The sequence below is a fragment of the Ambystoma mexicanum genome, chromosome 7p (assembly GCF_040938575.1).
Source record: "Ambystoma mexicanum isolate Mex_15411 chromosome 7p, UKY_AmexF1_1, whole genome shotgun sequence".
Taxonomy (NCBI): Eukaryota; Metazoa; Chordata; class Amphibia; order Caudata; family Ambystomatidae; genus Ambystoma; species Ambystoma mexicanum.
In genome coordinates, this window is record NC_090939.1 from 658274957 (window position 1) to 658293822 (window position 18866).

The window sequence follows — 18866 nt, forward strand, 5'->3', positions numbered from 1 at the left end:
AACTTATTTTTCTTTTCATTTTCGGTAAAATGTTATCCTCCGCAGACCATTGGATTGTCTGGATGCTAATAATCATCGGATTTTTCTTTCGGATTCTTTGTGTTCATTTTCACACAACTGAATGCATGTAACACATTAAAGAAAATATGTTGTCATCCCCTGCTATCTTTATCTTTTTTATACCACTAGCATTTACCCTCAGGTTGAATGACATTTTACAACTGAGTGTATGTATATTGTTCTTAAAGCCCTGAAGTAGAGATAAGTTCCAAACACATGTAGACTCAATTGGTTTAAAGAGATTGACAAACGTCAGAATTTATTGGTAACTCATGAACCCATGGCACAATAAATCACGCTTTTATAACTCAAAGTAAATTTGAGTTTGAATCTATCGGTAACCCGTCAGTCAGGTTATAGAGCTCGTCATGGGACTGAGACAGCTATGCTAGATCTTAAATCCACCCTAGCTAGCATATCTGACAAAAATCAAGCCGCATTGCTCATGCTATTGGACCTCTCCGCAGCCTTTGACCTAGTTGATCACAGCTTACGGGTGTCAAGGCTTGGAGAGGTCGCCAATTGCTCCATAATAGCATCTAGATGGATAGCCTCCTTTCTGGGACCCAGAATAGTTAGGGTCTGTGCAGGCAACAATCAATCCTCCCCCATCTCTCAGACATGCGGTGTTCCCCAGGGCTCCTGCTTTTCGCCTTTGCTTTTTTAATTTATACATCTGTCCCCTTCTAGACCTCCTAAGCAAATTAGGAATGCAATACACAAACTACGCTGACGATACTCTCATTAGGCTTGGTACTAATGCGGGCCAACATACTTGTCAGCCCGCATTAGTACCAAGCCTAATGAGAGAAATCTTTGCTCATCCACTACAGTCGTCCTCAAACACCCCAAATTTAGGACAGTCAAATTTGGAGGGACCACTCTCGATGCTCAGGGCCCCCTTCTATGGAATGCACTACCATCCCGGATACGGCAGATCCAGAGGTATACTGCATTCAAATGCGCCATAAAAACTAACTTTTTCAACCTGGAATAACTCATTGACTCTGCCCTCCTCTTCTGCCTTATGTGCCTGTTTGCCCTTGTCTTGTCTTTGTATACGCCCTGAGGCCCACGGGCATGTTGGCGCGTTACAAATATTAAAATAAATAACACTAATTGACTGCAAAGTTGGAGATTCTATAACAGTGTCATGTTAAGGACACTAAGTGGCAAACAAGCCAAAGCCTTCTGGTCTCTGATTTCTGAAGATAAAAGAGAGACCGAAGACGCTCTAACAGTGTCAGGTAACATGAGTGGTTGGCCTATTTTGCAAATCTTTTTCAACAAACTCCAAACGAACAGCAGGAAATATGTTTCTACTAACGAAAAATGGGATATTGAACTAGACAAGGAATCAATCAAACAAAATAAACAAATTGAAAACATCCAGAGCACCTGGTCCTGACGGGTTATCAAACATGGACTTAAAAACAAATCCAGAAACATGGGCAAGCTTGATCATAGAAGTATTCAGGACGTGTGGAGAGACCAAGACTATTCCCAAATCCTGGAAAACAGGGAACAGTGTGCCGATATATAAAAATGGGGATAAGGGAAACCCGACCAGCTATCGACTGATTGCATTATTGGACTGCGTCGGCAAGCTCTTCGGTGCCTTCCTTCTCGAAAAATTTAGATCATGGTCCCGATCTTCAAAAGGACACGATCACTTTCAAACAGGCTTTACGAAAAACACTGGAACGTCTGCCAACATTCTGATACTTAGTATCTTAAAAGCTAAAGTCCTAGAAGGTTCACCTTGTCTTAACCTAGACTTTATAGACCTTTCCCAGGCTTTTGACAAGGTGAACAGAGACAAATTGTGGAACAAACTTTTGGCTTGGGGCTGTCCATCATCCATCTTGGCTCCCATCAAGGCTCTTCACACGGATACTTCGGTCCAAGTTAGACTCAATAAGGCTGGACTCCTCTCTCAAAGTATTCCAACTTATAGAGGGGTCAAGCAAGGCTGCCCTTTAGCCCCGGCGGTCTATAAGGCTTACATCGGAGACCTTCAAACATCGGAAAGCGATATTCGAACCTTGCCACCTTCACTAGGAGAGGGAAAGATCGCTCAAATTCTCTACGCCGTTATCATCTTGATTGATCAGACTGCCATGGGGCTACAAAGGAAACTTGACAACCTCTTGGCTTATCTCACATTGAACGACCTGGTGATAAACCAAACTAAAACCAAAGTGATGATCATAGAAAGATTACCAACTTCAAAAAAGAACAAAACATCAACATGGTACCTAGTTAAAGAAACACTAGAAAGAGTTCAAGCGTTTAAATACTTAGGTGTAACAATCAGCAATAGCGCTCAGGAAAAACCAATGCAGGAATTCATTCGACAAAAAACCAAAACCCCAAGTACCCAGACACAGATGATGGACAGAAGGTTTGCACGATTCTCTCTTAAAGCAGAAATCAACTTCTATAAAATGAATGTAACACCGGCAATAGTCTACAGTGCCGAAGCAATGCCAGCTATACCATCGGAATTCTGGACCAAAATTCAAGGACTATTTTGGAAGAAAACATTACATTTGCCATCTTCTACACCAATACGATCAATTAGGCAGGAACTAAGCCTAACTTCACTAAAAGCTATTGTGGACCTTAACAGCCTAATGCTCTTCAGGAAAATTCGAGTCCCATCTCTGGAAATTTACCAGATGATACTGACGGAAATCAACAAAGGAAACAACAACATGCTGGCTTCCTGGGTTCATAAAAACGTGTCGCTCTTGGAGGAAATCAACAGCTCTGAGCAAGAGTTGGAGGAAAACCCTATGAAAGCAGCAAAAAAATTAAGAGAATGGGATTGTTGCAAAACTCTGGAGTCGGCCGGTTCAGAAACTAAATATGCTGGTAAATTATTTGGTGAAATTCCCAAACAAGAAAATTCGTTCAACCTTTATGAGAGCTATGCTGAACATCCTGAAAACTATGGAAATTCAATCAATCCGGGATAAAAATAAATCCAACAATTGTAGATACTGCAAAGAGCTGCAACTGGTGGAAACACTAAGACATCTGCTCCTTAACTGTAAAGGCTTATCTACAACCAGAAGCATTCATCTTGGCCACCTCTACACCTATTTCTGTAGTTTGGAAGACTATTGGTGGGCATATCTGATGAATGGAGAATTCATCAAACCTGTCATAGCAGTGGGAAATGCCCTTGTAAGCCTTAATTTGGATTCAAAATAGCCCAAACATGAACAGACGTTCACTATCGGATAAGAACAATAATAACAGGGGAACTTTGAATCTGAAATTGAAACTGATGTATTTTTAAGAGACAAATAAACAGAAAGACAAGGGAGGAAAAGCAAGAATGAGAGATTGAATGAAAGAAGAAGAAAAGAATAGAAAAGAAACAGCAAGAATTTATCAAAACAAATAAAGAACATAATCAGACAAATTTGTAAAAACTAGAAATAGTTAAAAAAAAAAAAAATTACAGTTTCCAGTATAATGAATACCACCACAGGGTAGGCGCTTTTAGAAACCAAGTAACGTGTGCTGCCTTTGACCCTAACCTACTTTTTCGAGCGTCAAACCCAACTCGACCCATCGAAGTAGATTTTCCCCAAATCGATTGCCAGCTCAGCTACGTGGAAGCAAACAACTTGCCGCATCTCTACCTCTTTGAGGAAACGGAAGCATCGTCTTCACCCGGTGGAAGCCATCAATTCAACACATCTGAAACACTGACCGATCCACTGGGAGCCCTCATTTCGAAGATGAGTTGCTACTTGAGCAAGCAAGATATGACTGCATGTTACGCCCAAAACCTTTAAGGTATTTGATGTGGTCCTGTCCCCACGACCAACCATAAGGGGCCCTGGTAACTTCTAAATCCCCATCCCTACCCTTTTAAAAATATCTCCAATGACTGACAATTTACTGGTTAAATCAATCGCCTGAACACCCCTGCCCACATACCAGAGTACTCCTTTATTCTTTAAAGTCTGCATTTTCCCTTACATGGTGTTTAGATGTGTACATTTTACTTACAGTTGCTATTTTTGCAAACACTTAGATGGACATGCTTTTACTTTGGTACCCCCGAACTATAGTTGTTTCGTTTGCTTCTGTTCCAGCTCACATCCCTAACCTGCCCACTGTCTGCACTACCCCAAGAGGTGAAAAAGGTATACCAGACGGGCTGTGCCCTTTTTTACCCTTGGGATAGATTTAGTAGTGTGAGGGAGATGATTTAGCCACTACTCATTCCTGTACTCCAGCAGAGCAGTAGTCATTTTGTCATAGGGTACTGGGCATCTCGGACCAGAATGGAAACCAAGGACAGTCTTAAACGCCAGACTGACACTATGTCCCATCCCTCTGCTTTCCTACTCACCAGACTGCATTACGATTTACCAAACTTTAACCTGCATTTGACTATCGTACTTGACCATGTTGCAGTTTATCTGTGGCCTTATCCGTCTCTGTAAGAAAGCCCATTGCTTCTCCCCACTAGGTTTGCACCTAAAAATACCTTTTAAAAAATTCATATAAAACATACAAGCCTGTGGAAAGGTTTACTTTTAATACTTTGCTTCGGATCATTATTTTCGAAAAGCAGTGTATATTTCTCCCGTTGGTTTGGGAAGTCTTCTCAAATTGTCAGCTCTTTAGAACTAAAAGTAGGATGGGTACACATTTCACTTTGGGCAACGGGCTAGCATGATAAGTGAAAAGCAGGCGGCATCGCGATGCGTAGCAGATCCAATAGAGACATGGTCTGCCTGCTCCGGGGTAGGGCCTTTACCACTCGAAGCTCATAGGACTTTTCAAGAATACACGTGCTATGATGAAGTGTATCACTGGTGTTTTGACAAACGAGTACAGGTGGATGCAGGCCCGAGGTTTCAAAAAGCAATGTCAGAGTCCGACATTTTGTTTATAAAAACAGGAAAGATCTGCGTTAACATATGCCCGACAGCAGTGTGGGCATAGGGAAAAGCCCGATGTACAGAAACCTTATATTGACATGAACACATCTTGAAAAACAGCGACAACTAGCCTCTGAAAAAGTGCACATATATAGAAACGCTAGGCAGCAGCTGTTCGGCGAGCTAGCAATGTGTGCAATGGCGGGCTCTTAATGGGGTCAGAAACAACTGTGATTTTTGATAGTGTTTCTGGGCTCATTTCCAAAATGAGAAACCGCAACTTATGTGGAGTGGGGAAGGAAAGGAAAGCACGTTCAAGGCTTTCAGCTTCGACCGAAATCCGACACTGCTTTCTTGGACTGTAGTCTGTGGGCCTACAGCAAAAGAAACCTGCCCATTAAAATCTAGCTGTGTTAGAATATAATGTGTCGTTCAAGTAGTATTCAGATTTCTCTATTGTTTTCTATTTGACAAACATGTTCTCATGTCCACCTCCACCATGAAAACGGAAAGGCACAAGTGCTGTCAACATGCCGCCGCTGTGGCTAGTCAGCTCGTGCGACCATCTGTCTGGACATGTCTGTCTTCACGCAGCAAAAAAAATAAAAAAGTGCCCGAAATAGATGTTACCGATTTTTCATAACAAAACACCCGCCCCCAATCTGCTAGAATGTATCTTTCAGAATTACCACACCAAAAAGTATGCCAGTTTGAGATTATGAGTAAAATGTTTGTTACTACATATCCTGCTATCTTGTTTGTCCAAGGGTGCAGTATAGACCATTTTCTTCCCGTGTCTGTCTAGTGTCTGTGCATTTTCAGCCATCCTTGCTTTACAAATAGACTTTGAGGAGGAATTAGAAATGTAATGTAAATGCACTCTCTGACCACTCGCCAGTCCTAGCCTGCGTAACAGGCTCAGCGGGAACCCCGAGGCAGCTGCGCTGGAGGTTTAGAGCCTCGGCCTTAGAAGACAGGGCATTTCGGGAATAAATTAGTCAAGATATCCAGACTTACTTTACCGGTCACAGATTTGGACCCGGATCGTGGCATTATCTGGGAAACCTTTAAGGTATATGTAAGGGGATGTTGTATGTCGAAAGAAGGGGGGTACTGAAGGCCATAGGAGGGTCCATTCGACAAATGGAAGAATCCATTAAAGACCTGGAGAACATCCAGGGGGAACAGAACTCAAGAGCTATACGTGAATGACTGAGGGAGCAAAGAGAGGAACTACGCCAACTGCAGTGAGGGAGGAAAGATTCATGGGCGATCCGATAGCAGCATTTAGGTACCGAGAGGGGGACCGACCCAGAAAAACATTGGCATGGGCAATGAAACAGAAGTTAACACCCATTTTGGAGGTCGAGGACTGAGTCGCTGGCAGAACATGATACGATGATACAGTACCTAGATGAGGTGGCCATGGGATGGTTGGTCCCGGAACAGGGGAAGGAGAGGGCACTAAACACCCCAGTGAGAGAAGAGGAGATCCGCAGGGCAATACTCTCCTTCCCGAACGGTAAAGCCCCGGGCAATGATGGGATAACGGGAATATTTTATAAAACCTATGTAGATTTATTGATTCCTAGTTTGAACAAAATGTATGAGAACGCACTAATTTCAGGAGGTTTGCCAGAATCCACAAGAACAGCGTTGGTCACTGTCCTCCTCAAGCCTGAAAAAGATCCTCGAAAGTGAACGTCCTACAGGCCATTGTCATTAATTAATATTGACAATAAAATCCTCGCAAATGTGTTAGCAGATAGCAGATCTTTACGTTGGCAATTACATTTAAACACTTGAACAACTGGAACAGAGTTGAATCATGGATGTTCTGCCCATATCCCAGGCGGCACGCATCTCACCATAAAAAATGGGTATTCTACCCAAATAACTTTATATCTTTAATAATGTACCCATTTGACCACCCAGCATTTCTGGATATGCACTAAAAGTTTAATGGTACGACTGATTTGGGCAGGCAAGCACGTCAGGATGGCCTATGACACTTTCATACAGCCATATGACCAGGGCGGACAAGACGACCCGGATCTATATTTGTACTATTTGGTGGCACACCTGCAATATTTAGCTGGATGGGGGTTACCCGTCCTAGATGCTCCCAGTTCTCTTCTGGCGAAACAAGTGGCAAGCCCAAATGACTTGGTGGGAATGCTATGGGGAACCCCAGCGAGTGTGCCGCGTTCCGAAATCAGACCCACGGTGGTGACGTGTAGGGCTTTGGAACAGATTGCCCGCATGAGCAGTGCCGAGGCCCCCTACTCCCAGACCTTCCGATATATAATGTGCATGGGATACCGCTCACACGTGAGAGATCTTTTCAGACCCACCTCCAGAAACTAGGGATCCAAGTGCTAGGAGATTCGATCCATGGACGGTTCACTACGTGGGAAGCCCTACGAACACGGGGGGAAATGGACAGCAGTAACCCTACTCATGTACTATAGGATTAGGGAGGAATTGAGATCCAAATGGCCCCAATTTCCGCAAGCGGCTACCCCTCATCCCATACTTCAATACGTGCTTAAACCTTTATCAACAAGGAAAGTGGTGTCGACCATATACAAGAAGATGAGAGGGAAGAAGACAACACAGGGGCAGAAGTATATGGACATTTGGGAAACCACCCTGTGTAAGGTAATCGACGAGGAGGGCTGGAAGTCCATCTGCATGCAAACACGTACTATATCCATAAACACCATGTTTAGATTAATTACAAGTTTCTACATCAGGTTTATTACTCAACGGCCAAACTGAATAGGATTTATTCCGAGAGGTCCTCTGTCTGTATAGGTGTAACATAGAAGCAGCAGACTTTTATCATGTGGCATGGGGACGTGTGCAGGTACGACCATTTTAGGTGGGGGGGTTCAGGAAGCAATGACCGCAATGTTACTGTTGAAGTGGAACTATACACTGGAGCTATGGCTCCTAGCGTTAATTGAGAAGGGACCCCGAGGCAAGACAAAGCTACTGCGTATGGCCACTGTGATCGCTAGATACGCGATAGCCAGAGCATGTGGGAAGCGCAATGCACCTGGATTTGCGGGATGGCTAGACTATGAATATGTGTGAACAAAGAAACCAGATATGCCCTGACACTTCCGGCCAGAAGCAGACCAATTGATTATTGGTCCCCTTTCCGTCAATACTACTTAGAGCGGAAACAAGGGACATCAACAGAAGGTGAAGGCTCTTCAGGTACGAACCCCAGGACAAGAGGGAGCGCCCCCCATAGATAATGGGATTGGGTGAGGGTGGAGAAAGTCAAGTAATAAAGTGAGGACTCACGTGAACTGGTAACTATCCTTTGGCCATGATCACTGGCAAACCTGAGGACGACGATATGATGCCATCGAAATGTTGCTAATGTAATCAGCATTGAAACTGTACAACAAGCGGATTGGGACCCATAAAACATGTGTACAATGCCAATGAGTCAGAAGTAAGGGAGTGGAGAGAGAGAGGGGGGGTCATGTGTGGGGGAAGCTACAGTTACTGGTTGTTTACTTGTTGTGAAAATCAATAAAGAAAGATTGGACAAAATGGCAGCTACCACAAGAGATGTAATATAGTTCCAACCAGTCCTGAAGCATCTCAGAAATAGGATAAGGACACTCCCCACACACCACCACCTTCAAATGCATAATCATTCGCAATCCAAAACAGAGAGTGCTTTTAAGATAACTTCTGCATACATTTCTCGTGCAGCAAAAGCTTCTGGGAAACGTCGTCTTGTTTAATGTTAGGCAGCGCAGGGAATGGGCTGGAACAAGACGGAACTTCGCTCCAGCAAATAAACATCTTGCTGCAGCATCACTCTGTCCCCCAGATCCGGAGCTAGCACATGACTCTCCCACATCCTTGCGCCTCAACTAGCAGACCACTTTTAGAAGACTTGGCACAGAGAGCTGCCTAGTCTTCTGAAAGCAGTCTGCTCGTTGAAGCGCAGGTTGCTGACCAGTACTGTAACTCTGCAGAGCGCTGCCCTAACGTAGAGCCAGGGGCTAGCACAGAACACTAACCACCCAGATATGTTCTACAGCTGTATTATTATTACTGCATGCACGAGTAACACGTTCTTCAACAAGCTTTCAGAAGAATCAACGCTGGAGACTGCATGTAGAAACTGCCAAAGCCTAACATACACTGTTGTAGCTGTCCAAACATATATGTCCTGAAATTTACAGACGTGCCTTTATTAGGGGGAATATTGTGACCAATTAAAAAAGAAGAGTCCATTATTTGCTTATTTTCTTACTGAATCACTCACTATATGACATGTTTAACATTTACAATTGTGGACATTATGATGTTCCCATAATGCTCTTTGCTTTTATGTAAACTGCCAGGATTGGGTTCTATGAAGAGATACTGTGTTGAACAACCTGGCCGGCGGCCACACCCCCTGGGCCCCGCCCCCTCCTTCCCACAGCCCCGCCCCTCCAAAGAGGTGCAGTTCCCCCAGTAAATGTTTCCATCCCCAGCACCAATGCTAGGTGGGGTTTTTCAATGATGCTGTTCTCAGAAATTAAAAGGAACCACATCTGCCATGCCGGATCTGCACTTCTTGCCACACACAAACTAGTCCAACTATGCCACGCTGCCTTATACGACTTTGCATAATACTTTGCCTCTGTATCTTTAATAGAATCATGACTTTCCTTAACGTTAGTATGGAACATCTGTATTACAGGCCAAATAAATTGAAAATGTTCTAGAGCACACACCTGCATAGAGCGCACGGCCACAGGAAGCACTGGATAAAACTAAGGAGCCCAAATATAACGTTAGTGCGAGCATCCCCACCCAAAGATGCCACATAAGATAATTACTAACTGCCTAGAACTTGTGGGAAATATACGACTTATATGTCAACTATTGTTATATTCAATTCTTATATCAATACTACTTATAAGACTTTATAGCTAGCATCTTAGAAAATTAATAGTACTGTTTGGATGGGCAGGCATAACTGATGCGATAAATATATTTGGAGAAGTACAGCAAAAGCACTAATGTCATTAAAGGTATCCTATCACTGTAGCATGGGGATAACATTAATTGAAGAACATTGATACGGTACACTAGTAGAAATAATAGAAAATATGGAGCATAAATAGGAAGCGGTATAGGTTAAGAGAACAAATGATGGTAAAAGAGCATACGAAATCCTGTGTACATTATAGTTAACACATTGTTTGAACAGGATCCTGGTGCGGCAATGCATATAGGTTTTACAATATGCGAGCAGCGGAACGGACAAAGAAAATACAACTGAAACCAATTAATGCCAGACAATGATCAAAACAAATATTACAAATGGAAACCAGCTGCAAGATGCACCTGACAACAACTGCCTTATTTTCCTCCCCCGAATGGGGCAGCAGAGGGTTTTGCTAGGGTGAACAACTATGGCATAGGAGGTAGAAAGGTACACGGGGTAAAGTGGGACCGGGCAGAGTGGAAACAAGCGAGGGAGAGAGTCGGGAAGGCGGCACGCATAAGGCTCAAATATCACAGTGATGTCAAAGGGGCACGGGCATCGCAGAGTGCCGTGTGCTTACCAGTGAACCGTCCACCGCTGTCACCGTGCCCTCTTCGGCGCTGCAGAATGAAGTAGTTGTTAGACTGCTGGGTTACCCACAGCTTAAGGGCGCTCTTCAACACCACCTCCTCGGGTTTTAGCCACATCTCTCCCGGGGCGCAGGTGTTGCGGCGGCCGCTGCTGCTGGTCCTCGGGTCCGTGGAGCCTATCCTCGAGTCTAGCAGACAGGCTTCGTTACATTCCCGTTAAGCCGCGGGCGGGCGCACGCGACCCGCTGCAGGTGTTCCCGCACTCGCTCCGGCAGCCTACTCGTGCTGCTGCTGCCCGGCCCCGGTGCAACACAGTTCCGGCATCCAGGGAGGAAGTTCCGTGTCCTCCTCCCTCCTTCCCTTGGCCTCTGGCGCCTCCTCCCCGCAGCACACGGCTCTACTCTCCCGCCTCATGCGGCCAAAGCACAGGCACAACAAGCCAATTAGATCCCTCAGCAGCAGGGGTCTGACTAGACAGAGCCCCTTCTCCAGGTACAGCACCTATGCAGTGTTGATTTGCACTGGGATGTGTTATGTTTCGGGTTATGCTTGCAGTGAATGAGACACGAACATTTCAATAACTGCTTCGACCGACCAGTTTAGTGGCTTCGTAAGCAGTTAACTAACTATGTTTTGTTCTTCTTGTGTCCTGATCCAGTCACAGCCCAACCCAGGTTCGGACTGGCATATAGGGCCATGCCCTAACCAAAAACACAAAATGCTAATGGGGGGCACTTTTTTGGTCTAAGTGGGCCAATTTTTTGATCCATGTGGGACAAATTGATAAGCAACTTCACCATACGGCTAGTAGTTTTGACAAGGGTTACTGAATATATATTCTTTTAAAATTCACAATTTGCATTACATTTGATCGAAAAACTCCCCCTTGGGTACTATTCAAACAGTCTGTCACAAACGGAATGAATTGCCATTTGCAACTTTGAACCATTTTTTCATTGGTGCCTGAGACAATTTGTTGCTATATATAGTCTGACCCTGACCCAACCCCAGCGGCTCAAAACATTGCACCCAGAATAAAGAATCTATCATTTCACTCCATAGGTTGTGGGATGACTGGGAGTGACTCAATCTAGAATCCGTCCTATTGTCAATGGTGTTTCAAGAGAGAAATCAGAATAGTAAGAAGAAAGATGATGATAAACAACATGTAATAATTGATCCTACCACTATAAGTGATGCTACTATGAAGTCGCATTGGGAGTGGCTCTGTTCGTTTCTACCTCCGATTACCACCCATAAATGAGGTAACATAAAAATCATCTCATGGAATATGCGTGGCCCTAGACATCTATTCGGCCACACCAGCTCCTATAGTCTCCTTGATAAAGCAGAAATTATATTTCTGCAGGTAACTTGGTTGTTGGACTCAGCCCAATTTGACGGATATACCTCATATTTTAGTCATGCCAATGAGGTGAAAAGGGTAGACCATATGGGGGATTGGCTATTTTGGTTGCCAATGATATACACTCTGCTGAGAATGGTATGCCTGAGCACTTGCTATATGCATGCAAGATGATGTACGAAAGTAATACTGCCAGAGTCAGGCTGAACAACCTAGGCCTGATGTCTGGACAGCTCCCTATTAGAAAGGTAGTCCGACTGGGCTGTGCCTTAGCGCCTATATTATTTCATTTGTTCATTGCTGACTTTGGCTGTATTTGTGTTGAAAAGCTGAATGCATTTCCAAAAATTGGGAGCAACAAAGTGAGATGTATTGGCTATGCTGATGATCTGATTATAGTAGACAATACCTTTATCGGCATCTGTCATAGTGTTGAGGCTGTATTTGCATATGCAGAATTGAATGGCCTGAAGATAAATCTGGAAAAAACACAATTTATGGCAGTTGGTCAGAAGTGTTGTAAAAAGGTCACAATAGCTAGTCCTCTCGGAAATATCAAAAGGCTCACCTGGTATAAGTACCTGGGATATGAAGTTACATCTGGAAGGAAAAAAGAAAATAGTATAGTACAGCAAAATAAGAGGGCTAAAGCATTATCAACTATGGCTGCTGTTATGTCATTTTCTAAGCGAACTGCTGCGTACAATCTGCTTGACATATTTAACATATGTAAGCAGAAACTACCTGCAGCCTTCTTATATGCCCTGGAAACATCTTATGAAGATTGGTCTAACTGGTCTGATCATATGGAGGGGTTAATTTGGAGAAGGATATTGGGAATTACTAGCTATACCCCAATTGAAACTATACGATTGGAGATGGGGTTAATATCCTTGTCTACCCTCATTGAGATGAACAGAGGCAAACTATATATAAAGATCATGTATGCTGAACCTTATTCCCTGTTGTTCATCCTGAAATGCTCTTTAGCTGGAAAACAACTGTGCTACCTTGCAAAAATTTAAAACAAAAAATGAGAAGTTCTTTGGTAAGATTGGCTGGGAACTTCTCTAAGATGTTCTTTTCCTACAAACAACCGCAAGCCTATTTTAGGCTTTTACCCTGTAGGGGAGGATTGGTCCAAAAGACCCCCCTCCCCTGCGTCCTCTCCCCCGGTGAGGTCCATGGCTCGTCGGGGGCCCCCTCCTTACCACCAGGGCCCAGCTGGTGGATGGGTCACCTGCCGAAGACATTGACCGAACCTGCTGAATTTAGCTAGGCCATGGAAACCATTTTGTCTAATAAAGATGGTTTGAGCCCTGCGCACCGCAGCACGGCCCCCACCCTTGGAGAGCTTCAATTATCCCTGTGGCCACAGCTCTCTGGCAGATCCGCTGAGAGCCCGTTCCCACGAACAAGACGGACATGAGCTTGTGTAAGATACCAACACTGTAACAGTTCACCTTCCGCATTGTATCGCTGCTCCCAGCATGACCCGGCCAGCAGGGCCTGGGTGCAAAAAGAACTGTAGAATGATCTTTTGACAAAAGCAAAGTTTCCAAATACTGATGAGAAAACTACCTGCGATGAAAGCGTTCTCTCCACAACCTCTCTGACTAAAAACCTGTAAAATGTATAAATATGGCAGAATGTGTGCTCTTACGATATTAGGAATGAAGCACCCACATCCCTGCAGTTATGCGCAAATAGTAAAAGCATCCCGGGGGTTGTCGTGTTATGTGTGTCATTGAAAAGATTGCACCCCACGGTCCCGCGCCATAACCGAACTAATGCTGCTAGAGTGCGAAGAAAGACGAATGCAACCATATTGAGGTCTCACGTAAAGGGTGCACGAAAATGCACCCTATGTGTGTATGTCCAAGCCCACTATGTGCCACTGCCATCAGTCTCAGTGGCGAGTTGTTTCTGTGTGCTCCACCAACCTTACTACTACCTCACTTACCGCAAATGTATAAGCATATAACAAAATGCTGTAGTTGTCAAAAACATAGTGTACAAGTAATGTGCTCGGATTGATTATGTAATGTTAAAACGTGAGCATTGGAGTGACTCAATTAGTACTGTATATTATTTGAATGTTTATGCTTCTTCCACCAAGAATCGGCAACACACGAGGAAAATACCTTTGTGAGCACATGCAAGGCGATTCTCCCTCCCTCCCAGCGAAGTCTGCCAGACGAAAAAGCAGAGGCCTGTGCCGAGCTGCTCCACCTCCCCCAACTCTGCTGGAGCCGCTTCAAAGATTTGTAGTTTCCCCTACAGCACCCAAGGCCACGGCCCGCCACCTGTATTATTTACAACCCAGCAGTAAACCTCCGCCTGCAAACACAAATCCAGAGGCGCCCTTTCTTAAGCTCCACAACCCACCGGCTCACCTTAGGTTAATGGCCCCTGTAACATTAGGACATCCAATATTGTGGCAACATTACAGCAATACATCCATAATGACTTCTAACAAGACACGATGACATGGACCGCCTGTCCCATGCCCCGAGACCCAACCCCACGACCTACGATACCCGGTCAACAGGACACTGGTAATCATGTATTGATAAATCGCCAACAGACCCCACTCTAGGTGCATTCCTGCTGTGTTGCATTAACCTGTAGAATAACCTATTGGAAGATTTACTAAGGAAGATAATATTGCAAATGGTTGAATGACTGCGGTGTGCACGGCCTAGGGCAAGAAGTCAAGAAAAGACATTCATCTCTGACACGGGCCCCAGTGGCACAACAACACCGCCCGGATGAACTCAGCTGACCTGCCAGGCCCAGCCGCGCCACAAGGCTAACCAGTGACGTCCTCCAGCCGCGGCCAACCACATCGCAGCAGCACCTATAGCTAGTCGTCGCCACCCAATCCCCACAAACTTGTGCCCCCTATAGCATGTAGGTTCTTATGACGTTTTTTGTAAATATATACGCCTGTCTTTGCTAGTGTCAGACAGAGCGCTCTCGGAGTTTGCAGAGTTCTTTGCATGCCCTATTTTGATTGATAAACTCCCATTTACGCTCACCCGCACTTTGTCTTGGCCTTATTCCCATCCTGGGAGAGTCCATTATTGTCTCTCATTGTGGGGAGGATCGTGCTGGCTGGGGACGCATGCCTTCAACCCTCTCCAGTTTCATGGAAAATATTTATGAGCATACAGTTAAACAGACTGGATATTTTAGAGGTTAAAGGGGCTTGGATGGGTATTTCGATTGAAGGTAGGACCTGTAGAATCTGTAACGATGTGCAAGCAAATGAGTCAGCTAGGCATGTCTTGACCTCCTGATCTACCATGAGACCTGTCTATGAATGTTATCTGACTAACTACGTGGAGAATTTTGAATCGATCTCCAGTGAAATATTCTGGCGCAGATGTGTGTCAGGCTATAGCCGTGGATTGACAATTGCTATTTCACAGGTATGGAAAAGTGTGAATAGTTACCTGTCATGCCTTGACCTCATATGCGGCAATGACAGCGTATGGGCACCCCTTATGTCACCTGGAAAGTGCCCTGGCGTCTTGGCCAACGCCGCAAGTTCGGCGGTCCTGTTCAGACTACAACTTCCAGCATTCCGTGCTAGTAGTGGAATCAAACACTATGGTCACGTGAGGAGCACGTACGTCTTCCCGCATCCGCACGCGAGTAGACTATTAATAGTTAACTCAAATGCGGCTCGGGTGCTCCTTAACTGTGCAACTGGTGCCAGTTTCGTAGTGCTTTGAATTCCGTTACTTACGTCTTGATTCCTGTTTCCGAATTCCTTGGCCTGTTATCACGGACTATTCTCTTGGATTACCCTTTGGTTTTTGGTGCCTGGCTCCTTCGGATTGATTCCCCGGTTACCCGACGCTACATTGCTTTCTTGGATTGCCCTCTTGCTTCGTGTTTGGTTACGTTGATACTCGGACTCCAGTACCTTAGTGTTTAAACTACTGAGTCTTGTCAAGCAGTTTCCGATTCCCGTCTCTGCCTTTTTTCTTTGTTGATTACCTGTGTTTCTCCTTCTTCGGTTTGCTTTTACTTCCTTTCACTTTGCTTTCTTTTTCTACCTCTTGTGAAATCCCATTTCCCTTTAAATTCTCACCACATTTTTGGGACGCTTTGCTGAACGTTCACAGACCTTTTTCTCTGGACAAACGGGTGACCACTCTGGACGCTCTCCTGATTTCATCTCTGGTCACCCTTCCACTTAACTCTGGGACGCTATGCAGAATATGGAAGGACTGCTTTGGAAACATTTGTAGTTCGCACCCTCGAGCCGTCCGGGTTAGGTGCTTCAACCTCAAAAAATTGACAACTTCATACAGAGCCACTGGTAGGAGGAGCTGTGGGCACATATGCCCAGCTGGCCCTGCCTCCAACCCCTGCAGGCCCAGAGCTGCAAATAACCCAGCGAGCACAGCCAGTGGGCCCGAAAAAAGGAATCCAGTGGGCGTGGCAGTCCCACTAGCCCTACCTTCATCGTTGGAGGCTGGGAACGAAGAAGAAGCATCTCAAAATGGTCCAGACACAGAGCACGGGACTCTGACGTGCATGTGTGCGCCGGATTGATACGGCAAGTCCCAGGAGGAGCCTAGGCCTAGGAACATCCATCCAAAGACCAGCAGGGGGCTGGAGGCAAACAGCAGCATGACAGTCAAGGTTAGCCAGGACAGGGGGACCAGCATAATATTCACAACACCCACCTACAATACCTACCCAACCACCTACTGGCAAAGGAGGGTAGAGTAGACATCACGTGGCCCACCCCACAGCCAAGGCTACAGTCCTTAAAAGACACAAATAACAGCCAAGGTGGTGGAAGAAGACAACCTGACAGTACCCCTCACTCCAGCAGTGGCCCTACCATCAAGACTGCAAGACAGGCTCATCACACAACTACCCACACTTTGATCTGTCAGAAACCAGCAGTTTGGGCCCCCGATAGAAAAGGTGGGTCAGGGATTTCGAGGTCTGCATAAAAGCCATTGGGCCCCGGGAAGAAGACAAAAAGCACAGTCTCCTCACACTATCCATAGGCCCCAACGTTAGAGACATAGTAGATGAATTCCCAACTGGAACAACGGACACCAACACCTACACCAATCTCAAGACAACCCTCACGGATGACTTCATGCCGCGCACAAATGTAGATTACAAAAGACATATTTTTCATACCACCAAACACATAAAAGGAGAATCAATGGACACCTACGTCATGAGACTAGGGCTAAAATTGAAGCATTGTGACTTCAACAACTACTCAAATGATGAAGCACTAAGGTCACAAATCATGCGAGTGCGCCGATTTTGAAAGAGATTATTACAGAAGCCTTGTTCTCTGGAAGAAATACTGCGCCTCGCACGATCAGATGCAGCACTGGCGTCACAAGTGGAGGGGTTAAGTGACATTACAATTTCCCATGGAAAATCACAGAACATACACAAACCAGACTGCCAACAAAGGAAACGGGGAACCATTCTGCTACAGGTGTGGATATCAATTCCCCCACAAGGACGCCTGCCCCGCCATTGAGCAACAGTGCTTGTCTTGTGGCGGTAGTCAACCACTTTAAAGTGGTATGCCGCATGTACCGTAGCCAAGCAAGAGGTGAAGGCAACAGAGGAAGATCATAATAAGGCAGAGAGAGACAAACACAAAGCCCGCCAAGAATGTTTAGTGAACCTTACAAGCCACCTTATCGAAGACACACAGACAACAAAGAAGAGAGGAAGCCACAAGATAGCACATCGGGGGAATGGAGATCAAGCAAGTCAACAACATCCAGATCCAGGAGAAGGCTCAAAAGATATGTGCGATACCTTGTTGAATAGTCAAAATCAGATAGCTGATCCAGCGCATAATCGGAAGAAGACTCTAGAAAAAAGGAAAGACCCAGAGAAGAGCCAAGGAAGAGAGAATACCTGTACGGACTGGGCAACCTGACAGCAAAAGAACAGAGCCCAGTGTTACTCCTCCAGATAAACAAAATGGCTGCTGAATTCCTAGTGGATACTGGGGCGACAGTAAATGTCATAAGTGAAGAGGTATATAACAGCTTACCCCATGCCCCGCGCCTCCGACCAGCAGAGATACACATCTATCCATATGGATCAAAAACCCCACTGCCCTGTAAAGGATACTTCATGGCAGTATGCAGATATAAAGCACAAACAAAGAAAATACCAATGCATGTTCTAGAAGCTGCAACAGCTAGTGGCTGCATCCTAGGTTTTGAATCCGCAATTGACATGGGCCTCATACATGTGCTTTACAGACTCATGGCAAACAAATATCTGGACCCATCCACGAAAATAGAACAACTCTTCCCATCACTGTTAAAAGGTCTGGGCAAACTCAAAGATTGACAGATTGACTTACATATCGACCCACAAGTGCCACCGTTAGCTCAACATTACAGCAGAATCCCAGTCAACATACAAAGACAGGTGGAGGAAGAGTTATGCAAACTACTAGATGCCGATATCATCAAGCAGGAGGAAGACCCTACACCGTGAGTATCACCAATTGCTTCAGTACCCAAGAAGGGCTCCTCGGACATCAGAATATGCGTGGACATGCAATGGCCAAACAAAGCAAAACTGAGGGAGCACCACCATGCCCCTCGCATCATAGACATAGTACTTCTGCTCAATGGTGCCACAGTATTCTCAAAATTGGACCTTGACAAAGGATACCATCAACCAGGGGAGTTGCTAGGTCTGGAAAAGACCTGGGGCTAAGCTGATGTCGGAACTGCTGGGACTGGGGGCTAGCTAGTCTTTTGGGTGTAGCTCCTGAGATTCTATCCGGGGCTACAAACAAAAGATCAGGTGCTATAGCCCCCCGCAGCAACGCCCCTGCCATCAACTCAAACTAAGTAAGGAATCACTCTACATAACCTAGTTTGTCACCCACCTATGCCCCTACA

At 45.2% G+C, this 18866-nt stretch overlaps 1 protein-coding gene across 3 annotated transcripts in view; it reads right to left on the reverse strand.

The window, feature by feature from the left end:
• TBC1D8 (TBC1 domain family member 8) overlaps window positions 1-10909 on the reverse strand; it is a 1594530-nt gene extending 1583621 nt beyond the window's left edge. For all 3 annotated transcript variants that reach the window (XM_069636713.1, XM_069636714.1, XM_069636711.1), the window contains exon 1: window positions 10562-10909. In XM_069636713.1, the coding sequence (XP_069492814.1) occupies window positions 10562-10688 (127 nt within the window). In that variant the 5' untranslated portion in view covers window positions 10689-10909. The remainder of the gene's footprint in view (window positions 1-10561) is intronic.
• Window positions 10910-18866: the final 7957 nt, after the last annotated feature.